This window comes from Mesoplodon mirus (assembly GCF_964341445.2).
Source record: "Mesoplodon mirus genome assembly, chromosome: 9".
Taxonomy (NCBI): domain Eukaryota; kingdom Metazoa; phylum Chordata; class Mammalia; order Artiodactyla; family Ziphiidae; genus Mesoplodon; species Mesoplodon mirus.
This window is the reverse complement of record NC_138985.1, coordinates 83,110,667-83,121,424: the sequence shown is the minus strand read 5'-3', so window position 1 is coordinate 83,121,424 and position 10,758 is coordinate 83,110,667. Positions and strand designations below refer to the sequence as shown.

Here is a 10,758-nt window from a genome sequence, read left to right as displayed (position 1 = left end):
CAGATCTCATTGTCCATGAGAGAAGCATACAGCTGCCTACCTTTCCCAACAAACACATCCACATCCCTACATTATTCACTGGTAGAAGTGGAGAGACTGTGGACGAAGGAGGACGGAAGTGAATTTTAACTTATTCTTCTGCTTCACCCAGGGAAGAGGTTTATGAGCATAAGCACAGAGGTTAATGACGTATTTCTTGCTCTTTGATGTCCGTCACATCACTCGCCCCGTCTCCCCCTAACCTCCTATCTCCCAACACACACACACACACACACACACACACACACACACACACACACACACACACGAGCCTCTGCACGCACTGTGAGCAGAAACACAACCCCCACCTCCCCTGCCCCTCCCTCCCTCCCGGCACAGACAGATCAGAACTTCCCCTGGGTCACGGCCCAGCGATATGGAGCGGCCCTGGCGCGGAGCCCTGCTCTTCCCGAGTCGTGGGTGGCGCGGTACTTGTTTCCCTCCCCTCCCTTTCCGGACCCAAACGGGGATGTATCTGGGTCAGCCTGGGAGGGGCCGGACCTGCCAGGGACCAGCGGGAGGGGGGGGAAGGGGGTGGCGATGACAGCATTTTTCAGGTTTTTGGCGTTTCCGAGATTCGCCCCGTCCAGCTTTTCACCGCGCTCGCGCCTAGCGAGGGCTGATGCTCCGGCCAGTCTCAGCTCTAGGAGGGGGTGGGGAGGGAGAGCCGGTCTTTCCTATCTGGACGGCCACCCTTTCACGCCCTGCGAACAATGCAGCGCCCACCCCACCCCCAACACGCACACACATTCCCCATTCCCCAAGGCACGCTCCGCGGGCGGGCGGCGGGTTCCTCCGCCCCAGGAAAAGAGCAATGGAACAGTTCACGGCCGCCGCGAGTTCCTGGTCTTCCTTCCTTTCCGGTGATAAACGGCGGGGCTACAAGCCAGTTGCTGCTCAAGATGCTCCACCCGCGGGCTCAAGCCTGTCTCTCCTGGCCCTGCGGGGGCCCAGATCAGGACCGAGAGTCCCTTGACCTCCGCAAGGAGCAAAAGCTGAGCGCCAGGGCGGCAAGAGGCGCGACCGGTGCTGGGGCGCAGACCCTCGGCGGGCTCCTGCCGCCTCAGTTCCTCCCTGCATGATCTTTTGCGCTCTCCAGCGCCGTGGAGGAGCTGGGTGTGCGTAAACACCGCATCTTCCCCAGACGTTTTGGCTGAGGACGCCTGGGTGAGGTCCGGAGGTCAGGGACCTTCCCGTTTCCCCTCCCTTGGAGCTCTCTATATAAGCCCAGCACCGAGGAATCAAGGCCACAGGTCTTCACTTCCCTGAGGCCTGAACCCTCCCTCCCCAACCTTGCCCTGCTTAGCTCCAGATTTACGAGGGCTTGCTCTTCCTTTCGGTATTAGGAAAAGAAGCGGAGGGATGAGTTGAAAATCATCTCTGGATTCTTGCCTCCTGTACACAGCTGTATCCCTATCCTCTCCCTCCTTTCCCCACATTGCCCGCTCGGGGACTTATGTTTGCCGGAGGGTAGCCTCGCCTACCCGGAGCGCTCGGTCCTGTGGCGGGGCACCCACTGATGCTCTTTGGCCCGGAGCTTCCCGAAAGGTGCCTGCCTCCGCGGGTGCCCGAGGCCACGCAGAGGTGCTTCTCCCTCCCCGCATCACCTCACCCACAGACCTCTCTTGCCATCATTTCACCCACCCTTATATAAAACCGCGCGACACCCCCCCCCCCCGCCATCCTACCCGGCGCAGCGCCCCCTCCCTTGGCTGCGCCTGGGCGGGCGGGCGGGGAGCTGAAGGGACCGGGGCGCGCGGGAGGCGCACAGAGCTCTCCGGCAGCCCGCGCTCGCCGCGCCTGGGGAATTGGCTGTGGGCGAGGCGGCCCCGGCTGGCCTTTATCGCTCGCCCCGCTGGTCGCTTGAAACTTTATCAGCGAGTCTCGCCACTCGCCGCAGACGCGAGCGGGGGGCGGGGGCGCGGCAAGGCGCCGGCGGCCGTGACGAGGCGCTCCCGGCGCTGAGCGCTTCTGCTCCGGGCACGCATGGCGCCCGCACACGGAGTCTGACCTGATGCGGACGCAAGGGGGTTAATATGAACGCCTGTCTCGGTGGAATCTGGCTCTGGCTCCCTCTGCTCTTGACCTGGCTCAGCCCTGAGGTCAGCTCTTCATGGTGGTAAGTGCACGCGCACGGGCGCCGGGGTATTTTGGGGATGGGACGGGAGACCGCAGGGGCCACATAGACCCTTCCCGGCGGCGCTTCCCCGCGGCGGCGGCAGTCACGGCTTCCGACCCGAACCCCAGCTGCTGCCCTCTCCTATCGCCCCTTCGATTCTCCTCGGAAGCCCATTCCAGCTTCGACAACTTCAACACCCCCCCGCCCCCCATATTCCCCCTCAACTGAGAGCTCGGATGTTCGGTGTATTTGGATCCAGCTGAGCGACAGCAAAATCGGGATCTTTGAGACAAGCGCTAAGCCGGGTCTCTAGCTCTACTAGCACAGACGTGTGTCCGCGCGCGCGTGTGTGTGTGTGTGTGTGTGTATGTGAGTGAACTTACCTCCAAAACTACTATCGTCCCCCCATGCTCCCCCTCCCCCCAAAAAACCCTCAAGATAAAAACCGACGGGTCAATTCAGGCGGGCAGGAGCGGTAGAACCCAAAGCGTGTGATTTTGCCTTCTTTCCCGTCCTTCCACATTCCTAGTGCTTCACGCCAGTGGGGCGGAAGAACATTTTGCTGCCTCCAGGTAGAGACTACCGCCTTAATGCGAAGCTCCAGAGGCCGGGGGCTCTAAGATGTCAGTTCGAAACCACAGTCACCCCAAAGAGTAACTTTGCTGCTGTCCTTTATACGTGGATCTTCGATTTATTCTGCATAGTGAAGGAACGTTGAAACGTAACAGGTCTTTGCATCCTTAAAAGTTCCAAAGGGAGAGGCTCTCCCCACCCAGAAACTCATCTCCATTTCCTTCATCTTGAGAAGAGATAGAGTTGAGAGCTCTTTAGCGTTCTTGCACCTAAAAACTTCCGAACTGATACTTAAAACACGGATTCAGAAAGACCTGTTATCTGTTATGATGTGCTGTTTTTAAAAAGAAGGCGTAAGGCGTAAGGCAAAAGTAAGGCGTCTCAGCCAAATGAGAGACTGGAGCAGGGAACTTTAGGAAGACACGAGCTCTTCAAAGGAGCAAAGCAAAGAAAGCATGGATGGGAAGAGGGGTTCAATTCCTTCCTAAGCCACTTTGAACAGAAAGGCGTTTAGCCTTGACATTACTGACATAGGATCAAAGATTGATTTATCAGAGATGACTATTTCTGTTTCCATGGGTGTATAAACATTATTTATTGCCCAGGCTTTTTGTCACATTGTCTCTCAGCTGTCACTTAAATATATTTTTGGGGAGTCACAGCTGTAATGATTTTATGATCATATAAAATAATGAAAATACAAGAAAAAGACATTCTCCTTGTTTGATCGCTTCAAAAGACACCTATGGCAGCTTGGGTTATATAAAAGGTACCTTTCTAAACATTTCACAACTAATAGAGAACATCTGGGTAGAGATGATGATGTAATTTTTTGTTAAAGTTTCTTCTCAAAAGTACTTTATGGAGCTATAACACTGTTTGATTCTTCCAAACATTTAGTGTCCTTAATAACAATAGAAAGATTTTTTTCCAAAGGTTCTCTATAAAAGCCAAAACGAGCTGGAAAATGGAAATATTTAACAGATTCTTTAGTAGGAAAAGAATGGCATGCCTGTGCGGAGAGTATAACATCAGATACCGGCAGGTGTTGATTAGACAGATACAGACAGTTTAAGACACTTAAACATTAGGTCAAATAAATGGCAGTGAGGAGCTTCTAAAGGTCGGCTTCCTCCAAAGCCAAGTCCAGACACACTGTGTACTGAGATCAGAGTCTTCTTGGAAGAAGTCTTCCAAAAACATGTTGCCCCTTCCCCCCTCAACCCATTCCCCAACTGCAGACCTTGCCTCTCCCACCCTGCCCAGAGCATCAACTGGTGGCCTCGGCTTCACGTCCAAGAAACAGTCAGCACTCCATTTTGGGGTGGCTTCTACCAGATCACTCACCATGCCTGCTGTGCCGCTTCTCCAGTGAACTAAAGTTAAATAACCTTTGCCTTCTAATATCCCCCAAAGGAGAGGAATTCGTATTTGAAATGCTGCTTTGAACTCTTCCCTCTCCCGGGAAACACCATGTGAGGCCTCGCTGTTCTGTGCTCTCCCCCGTGTTCGTCCTTCCCAGGTACATGAGAGCTACAGGTGGCTCCTCCAGGGTGATGTGTGACAATGTGCCAGGCCTGGTGAGCCGCCAGCGGCAGCTGTGCCACCGACACCCGGACGTGATGCGTGCCATCGGCCTGGGCGTGGCCGAGTGGACAGCAGAGTGCCAGCACCAGTTCCGCCAGCACCGCTGGAACTGCAACACCCTGGACAGGGATCACAGCCTCTTCGGCAGGGTCCTGCTTCGAAGTAAGTCTCCCGCCTTCACGCAGCTCATGGGCTCTACCCTCATATACACACACCCTTATTTGGTCTTCAAAGTTCCTGCTCATCTTGTCTTGCATGCTATTCAGTCAGAAGCTTGTTCTGTTGGGTGCCATCTGTCCCGTTTTACAGACAAGGACTCGAGAAATCAAGAAGCTTGTCTGTCTAAAGTTTTGGAGGAGGATGTAGTGCCGCAGGCTGGTGTCTTTTTATTCTTGGTTCTGTCCATCCATGTCAAGTCACAACGCTGCCTGTCCCTCCAGGTTCAGATTTTGTCTCTAGAAGAAAGGACGCAGCAGCCACAGAGCGCTTTTGACTTTTTAACTCTTCTTTCTGGGACTTGAAACTTCCAGAAGGAAATGAGCAGAAGATTGGGATAGAATGCCCAAATCTTTTATTGGCCATAGATGGTCATTACTACAATAACAAGTCAGTGCTATTAAGAAGCAGAGACAGATCTCTGCTCACCACCTTTGACCTCCCATTCGGCTACTCAGCTTCGGGTCACTCTGTTTCTAAATTAAACTTTTTTTTTCAGTAAACTGTAAATTCTGTAAGGCAGGAACTCATCTGCTTTCCCTGCACCTTACTTGGTACCTTGTGTGTTATAGGCATCACTCATTCATTGAATGGTTGAATGAATGGATGGATGGACTTGTAGTGAGTGCCTATTCTCCAGGTACATTTTAAGCAAAAGGATATTTATGGAGGGTAGGGGTGGGAACCATGAATACACAGAGGTAGACCTTGGATATACTGCAGGTTTGGTTCCAGATCACCACAATAAAGCAAGTCACACGAATTTTTTTGGTTTCCCAATGCATTAAAAGTTATGTTTATACTATGCTGCAGTCTATTAACTGTTGAAAAAACAATGTACATACCTTAATTTTAAAACACTTTATTGCTAAAAAATGGTAACCATCATTTGACAATCCAGGCTGCCACAAAGCTTCAGTTTGTAAAAAACAATATCTGTGAAGCGCAATAAAGTGCAATGAAATGGGGTACGCCTGTGGTTTCTTCCTTTTCCTTTTTTTTAGAAAGCACATTGAACATTTTCTAATTACATAATAAACTTCTTAAAAGTTCTGAATGTGGAAAGTAGCTTACTAACTTGTACACAATCAGAGAAAGTTAACTGAAAATCAGATCTTATGTTCAAAACATCCCCATCCCTTAACCTGGTCTTAGCAGCATTCTCCAAGAAGTAGCACATCCCATTTGCTACTGGGAAATCTTACTGAAAACACAACAGTTTATGTATGAACCCCAGAAACAGGAAACTTTCCACTTGTTTTTGCCCACCTCCCCCTCCCAATCCTAAGAAAATCATTCGGGCTGTGCACTTGGTAATGCTTAACAGAGGGTGTTTCTATCAGGTAATCATCACAGCCCTAGGGTTTTATGAGGCCAAATGCATAACTGAACGTCTCTAAAAATCCCCCAAGGGCGTAGTACTCTCACTCTTAGTGTACCCCTAAAGTTAATTTACTGTGATATTCTGCAATTTTATTCTCTGGTTTAAGAACTATATTCTTCCGCATTCCTTTTGGAGTTTTGATATGACATCACAAAATTTTTGAAAGGATAATAATAAATTTCAGGTACATGGAATTTTAAGACTTCACCTAGATTAACTCACCAGTGAATCAATTAAAGTACTGGACCTTATCAAAGAGAGTTTGCAAATATCTGGCACAATAAATCTTTGCATATATTAGGTACAGGCTCTTGGTGTTAAAGATGTATCAGGATTTTTCCTTTTCAAAGTTTTCAACCATTTTCCAATGATTACAAATTAAGTATACTTCTCATTTATAAAATGATCACCTATAGAGTCTGTCTATGAAAATCCATTAAGATGTCTCCATATTGAAAAAAAAAAAAACCCTTTCCATAACAAATCAAAGGAAGCAAGTTTGACCACTGATTCTAGAGAGTGTATCTGCCAAAGCTGGAGATTCATTCAACTTAATCTTGGCAATGTTTGTTTCTTCAGAGCTGTAGAATGGCTGAGAGTGAAAAGGTTATAAATAGAGAAAGCAGAACAAGTTTGACTTAGGCTAAGCCTTCAGGTAAATTAGAGATTATAACTACTCCCTTCAGATTTCTTTCAGATGAAGCTGAATGCTTTGCCAAAGTACTCAAAACTTAAAACACTCATGCTACACAGTTTCTTTCCAATCTTCACAGAAGGCCAGATTTCTTCCTGGACATTTACGTAAACTCCTGTGACTGTCAGTGATGATTTTGTGTTGGTTATGGGAAGGCTGAATTTGGCCTAAGGTAGCTTATCCTGGAAATAATCACGAAATTCCAATGAAGCTATCCAAAGAGTTTTACAATTAATTGCTTGGAGGGAAATTCACATCTTAGAGTTGTAAAGAACTCCTCCTTCGGAAACCTAAATGTCCTCATAGATAAATAGGAAAGCCAAAGGGCAGTACCACATATAAGGAGAACATAAAAGTTACTAACATATCCTGTGGTCATAGAGAAATGGAGAACATCTGCCTCTTTTGCTTCAGAGAGCAAGAGTAAGGCAGACCGATTTTTAGGAAGTTTCATAATTTGCTCATTCAACCGACTATCACCAGACACGGGCAGAGAAATGTAAAGACAGAACTGGTAAACTCAAAAATAATCCTGCAAGAATTTGCATATACTTTCAGAATTCTAGAATAAGCTTTAAACAAAAAGGTGATTAGGTTTCATCCTTGTTTAAAAAAAAAAAAAAAAAAAAAAAAGGCAAGCATTTAAAAAAAGAAGAGTTGAACAACCCATAACCTTCCAGAAAGCCTAGCTTCTAGTGTTTTGCCTTCCCAGCTGCTGGTCCCAGCCTATACACTTAGTAAACATTGCTTGACTTATCTCAAGCCAAAAATTAGAGAAACTTCAATAGTAACACATCAGGAAGTCTAAATATCACCATTTAGATTTGGATTTTGGTTCATATTGCAATGGCTTTAAAAAGAATCAGTTTTTCTAAGAAGAGGCCCGAGATCAAAATTTGTTTTGTTACAAAGCCAGCTCTTGAAATGTGCTACTATTTTGCACATAGCATTTTAGTGATTCATCTAAGACACTTAACTGAAAACATCTTAAGGCCATATCTACATGATATACCAAAACATCTGGAGGTAAAATGAAAAGATATTCCATGTGCTAATTTTTATTTAAATAAATAAATATCTAGCTATTTAATAATGCGTTTGAAAAATAAATGACAAATATTTAGAAAGGTGATGGCTTTGCTTTGGAAATTATTTCTGAAATGTAGCAGATTTTTAAGTGATTTTTTTTTTCTTTCAGCCAACAAGTCAATGTAGTTGTTTGCAAGTTAGGCCAGGATGCATTCTGTGCCTAGACAATTTATTCCTCTACTAATCTTCAAAATACTGTCTGGTCACTGACATTCTATCATCTGCATCTTCCATAGCTTTCCCCTAAAAGACCACCTCATAAAGTTTCTCTTCTTTCTCCTTAAGAAATAAGACTAGTGTAAAATATATTATGCATTCAGGAATTTTCCCCCATATGATATCTCTAAATGTGGGCACTAAACTCCAAATCCAAAACCAAGCTTTAGCAGATCAATGGGATGACTATGGACAAGGTATTTTCCTACATGGTAAAATGGGTAAAATAAAAATTGTATTTATCTGAAAGCCACTAGCAGAGATTAAGCCACATTTGCATCTATGAGTCACCATCTTTTACAAAACGTCAATTCCTCTTAGAAAATCATCTGTGATCCTTATAACATAATCTGGAATTCTAAAACGGCTCCTACAACCATCACATTTCTCTCTGGAGAGCACTACCTGCTACCTATGGCAAATATTCATATAACTGATATTACCTAACTTCAAGGCATGATTGATTCCTTTTTTTTGGATGGTTAGAGGTCTCGGGGAAGATATTTTTTGAAGGCTGAGGCAAGTGCCATTTAATATGGTATAGATACGTTTTCCTGATTTTTAATAATGAGACTAGCAGAGCAAATATTGCAAGGCATGTATAATAAATACACTGAATGACAAACGGAAACAAGCAGGGCTTCGACGCAAAAAGGTGGTTTGTTCTGCCAGCTGTGTGGTTCAAAAAGTCACACTCGTCTTGACATAGTGACATAGTGAATCACCAAATGGCTCTCCATTTGCTGCCTTGCATTGGCATTAGCTTGTTCGGCTTCTATTTTGATGGCGAATATATTTGCTGCAGCAACCATTAGTAAAAAGGCATGCTAATAACAGTGAAATACAGCTCCACTTGAAAAATGAGGTGCACACAGACCCTAAAGAGCCTTATATCTGTCACTATACCACAACACCGTGTTATGAGTTACTACAGATTATTAAAATAATTTAATGTAGTTATCGCACTGAAATATGTACCCTTCAGCCTGGAAGTGAACGTAGCCTGTGCTCTAATAAAGAACAATTCTAAGAAAGCACCCCAAAGGGTTCTTACCCGGGTCTAATTATAGGAGGTAAATTTGTTGCCTTCCAGAAAAAACCAAAGAAAAGCTTTTCACTGTCTTTTACCCAATACCAGTGATTAGTGAAGGTGTTCCAGAAGAAAGTAAGTTCACCTTAATAGTTAGACGTAGTATGTAACTCAAGGATATTGCATATTGCCTTCAATAATCTCGCCGTTACTTGTGAAAGCTGACGCCAAGCCAAAGCTCTCCAGGGTTAACCAGAGGTGCTGGTTACTGCTGTGAACTGTCTTCCCACCTCAGCCCCTAGACTACTTTGAATTCAGTATTTCAGTAGCAATCATTTACACACATACAAGTGTCCTCAATAATGCCTGGAGGTCTGGAAGGTTTTTCCAGTGAGAGCTGTAGTAGCACGAATACCAAAATATGTTATGGAATGATAGAATTGTAGAATTCAGACTGTATGCTGCAGAGGAGGAAACCAAGGTCTAGAGATGTCCTGCTCCTCTCTTCTGGAACATGTGGGATTCTGGGTTAAAGCAAGAACATGTATGAGACTAATATGAAGCCAGGAACTGGGCAGGGCAGGCTTTTGCTGCATTTTCTTTTATACTCTATTTACTTTAAGGATAGTTGTCCTACAGTTATCCAAATTGATAAAAGCTTGTATTAAGCGCGATGATTCATATTCAAGAGCGAGGCTCGGCTCTAGGAAAGAATTCTTCAAGGATACTTTGTCTAGTGGCAAAGTATGTCAGAGGCAGAACAAGTATTAAACAGCCATCGTGTAAAAGTTATTCAGAACGAGCAATGCCAGACTACTTTTAAGAAAAGCATTTTTGTTACAGGTAGCCGGGAATCTGCCTTTGTTTACGCCATCTCCTCAGCTGGAGTTGTATTTGCCATCACCAGGGCCTGTAGCCAAGGAGAATTAAAATCCTGTTCCTGTGACCCAAAGAAGAAGGGAACCGCCAAGGACAGCAAGGGCACTTTCGACTGGGGTGGCTGTAGTGATAACATTGACTATGGGATCAAGTTTGCCCGAGCCTTTGTGGACGCCAAGGAAAGGAAAGGAAAGGATGCCAGAGCCCTGATGAATCTTCACAACAACAGAGCCGGCAGGAAGGTATGGACTGCAAAAGTGCTCGTTTTGTAGACTGCATGGCCTTATAAATCACTTAAGGCAAGCTTATCTTAAGCCTTCCTAGAGTGCTAAAATGCTATCATCACAACTTCCCACTGCCCCCCAGCCCAGAGCTGTTTGTTCTAAAGAATACCACCAACTGGGTTGAAATATCCCCACCTGCACTCCACCTTCCCTCCCACAGCTAAGCTGAAGGAGTCCACCCACTGCTTTTGGCATTGGGTACAGTCAAGTGCCTATGGTCTCTCTGCATACTGTATCATCTAGTCAGAAGATAGCATCTGTGGTTGAGGATAGGGCTGCATCCCACATACCAGTAGGACACTGAATGCTTGTATCTAAGGGGTATCAAGTCCCAGAACATCTTCTCTCAAACTTATCATGAAAGCAACTCACCAGGCATGGCCTGTTGGCTTCTTCTAGATTCAGGGAAGCTCTTTTCAGAACCAGAAGCTGCTTTCACTCTGAAAAGCCCCACCTTGGGCTTTTAAGGGGTTTCTGGTACTGGATGAGTAAGTGGACTAGGGGAAGACATGCCCCAAAGAGGCACACTGGCCCCTTAACCTCTAGTCCTGACTAAGCTCTTGGGCTGTGGGTACCTGGTCAATATTCATTCCCTAACTCCCATTTGTTAGATGAGGAAATAGACCTTCCAGTGCTCAAGGTCACATG

The 10,758-nt window shown here is 46.0% G+C and overlaps 1 protein-coding gene across 1 annotated transcript in view; it reads left to right on the top strand.

The window, feature by feature from the left end:
• Positions 1-1,957: 1,957 nt before the first annotated feature.
• The window catches only part of WNT2 (Wnt family member 2), a 47,531-nt gene continuing 38,730 nt past the window's right edge, over positions 1,958-10,758 (top strand). The window contains exons 1-3 of the mRNA XM_082632401.1: positions 1,958-2,158; positions 4,254-4,480; positions 9,791-10,068. Of these exons, the coding sequence (XP_082488527.1) occupies positions 2,076-2,158; positions 4,254-4,480; positions 9,791-10,068 (588 nt within the window). The 5' untranslated portion in view covers positions 1,958-2,075. The remainder of the gene's footprint in view (positions 2,159-4,253; positions 4,481-9,790; positions 10,069-10,758) is intronic.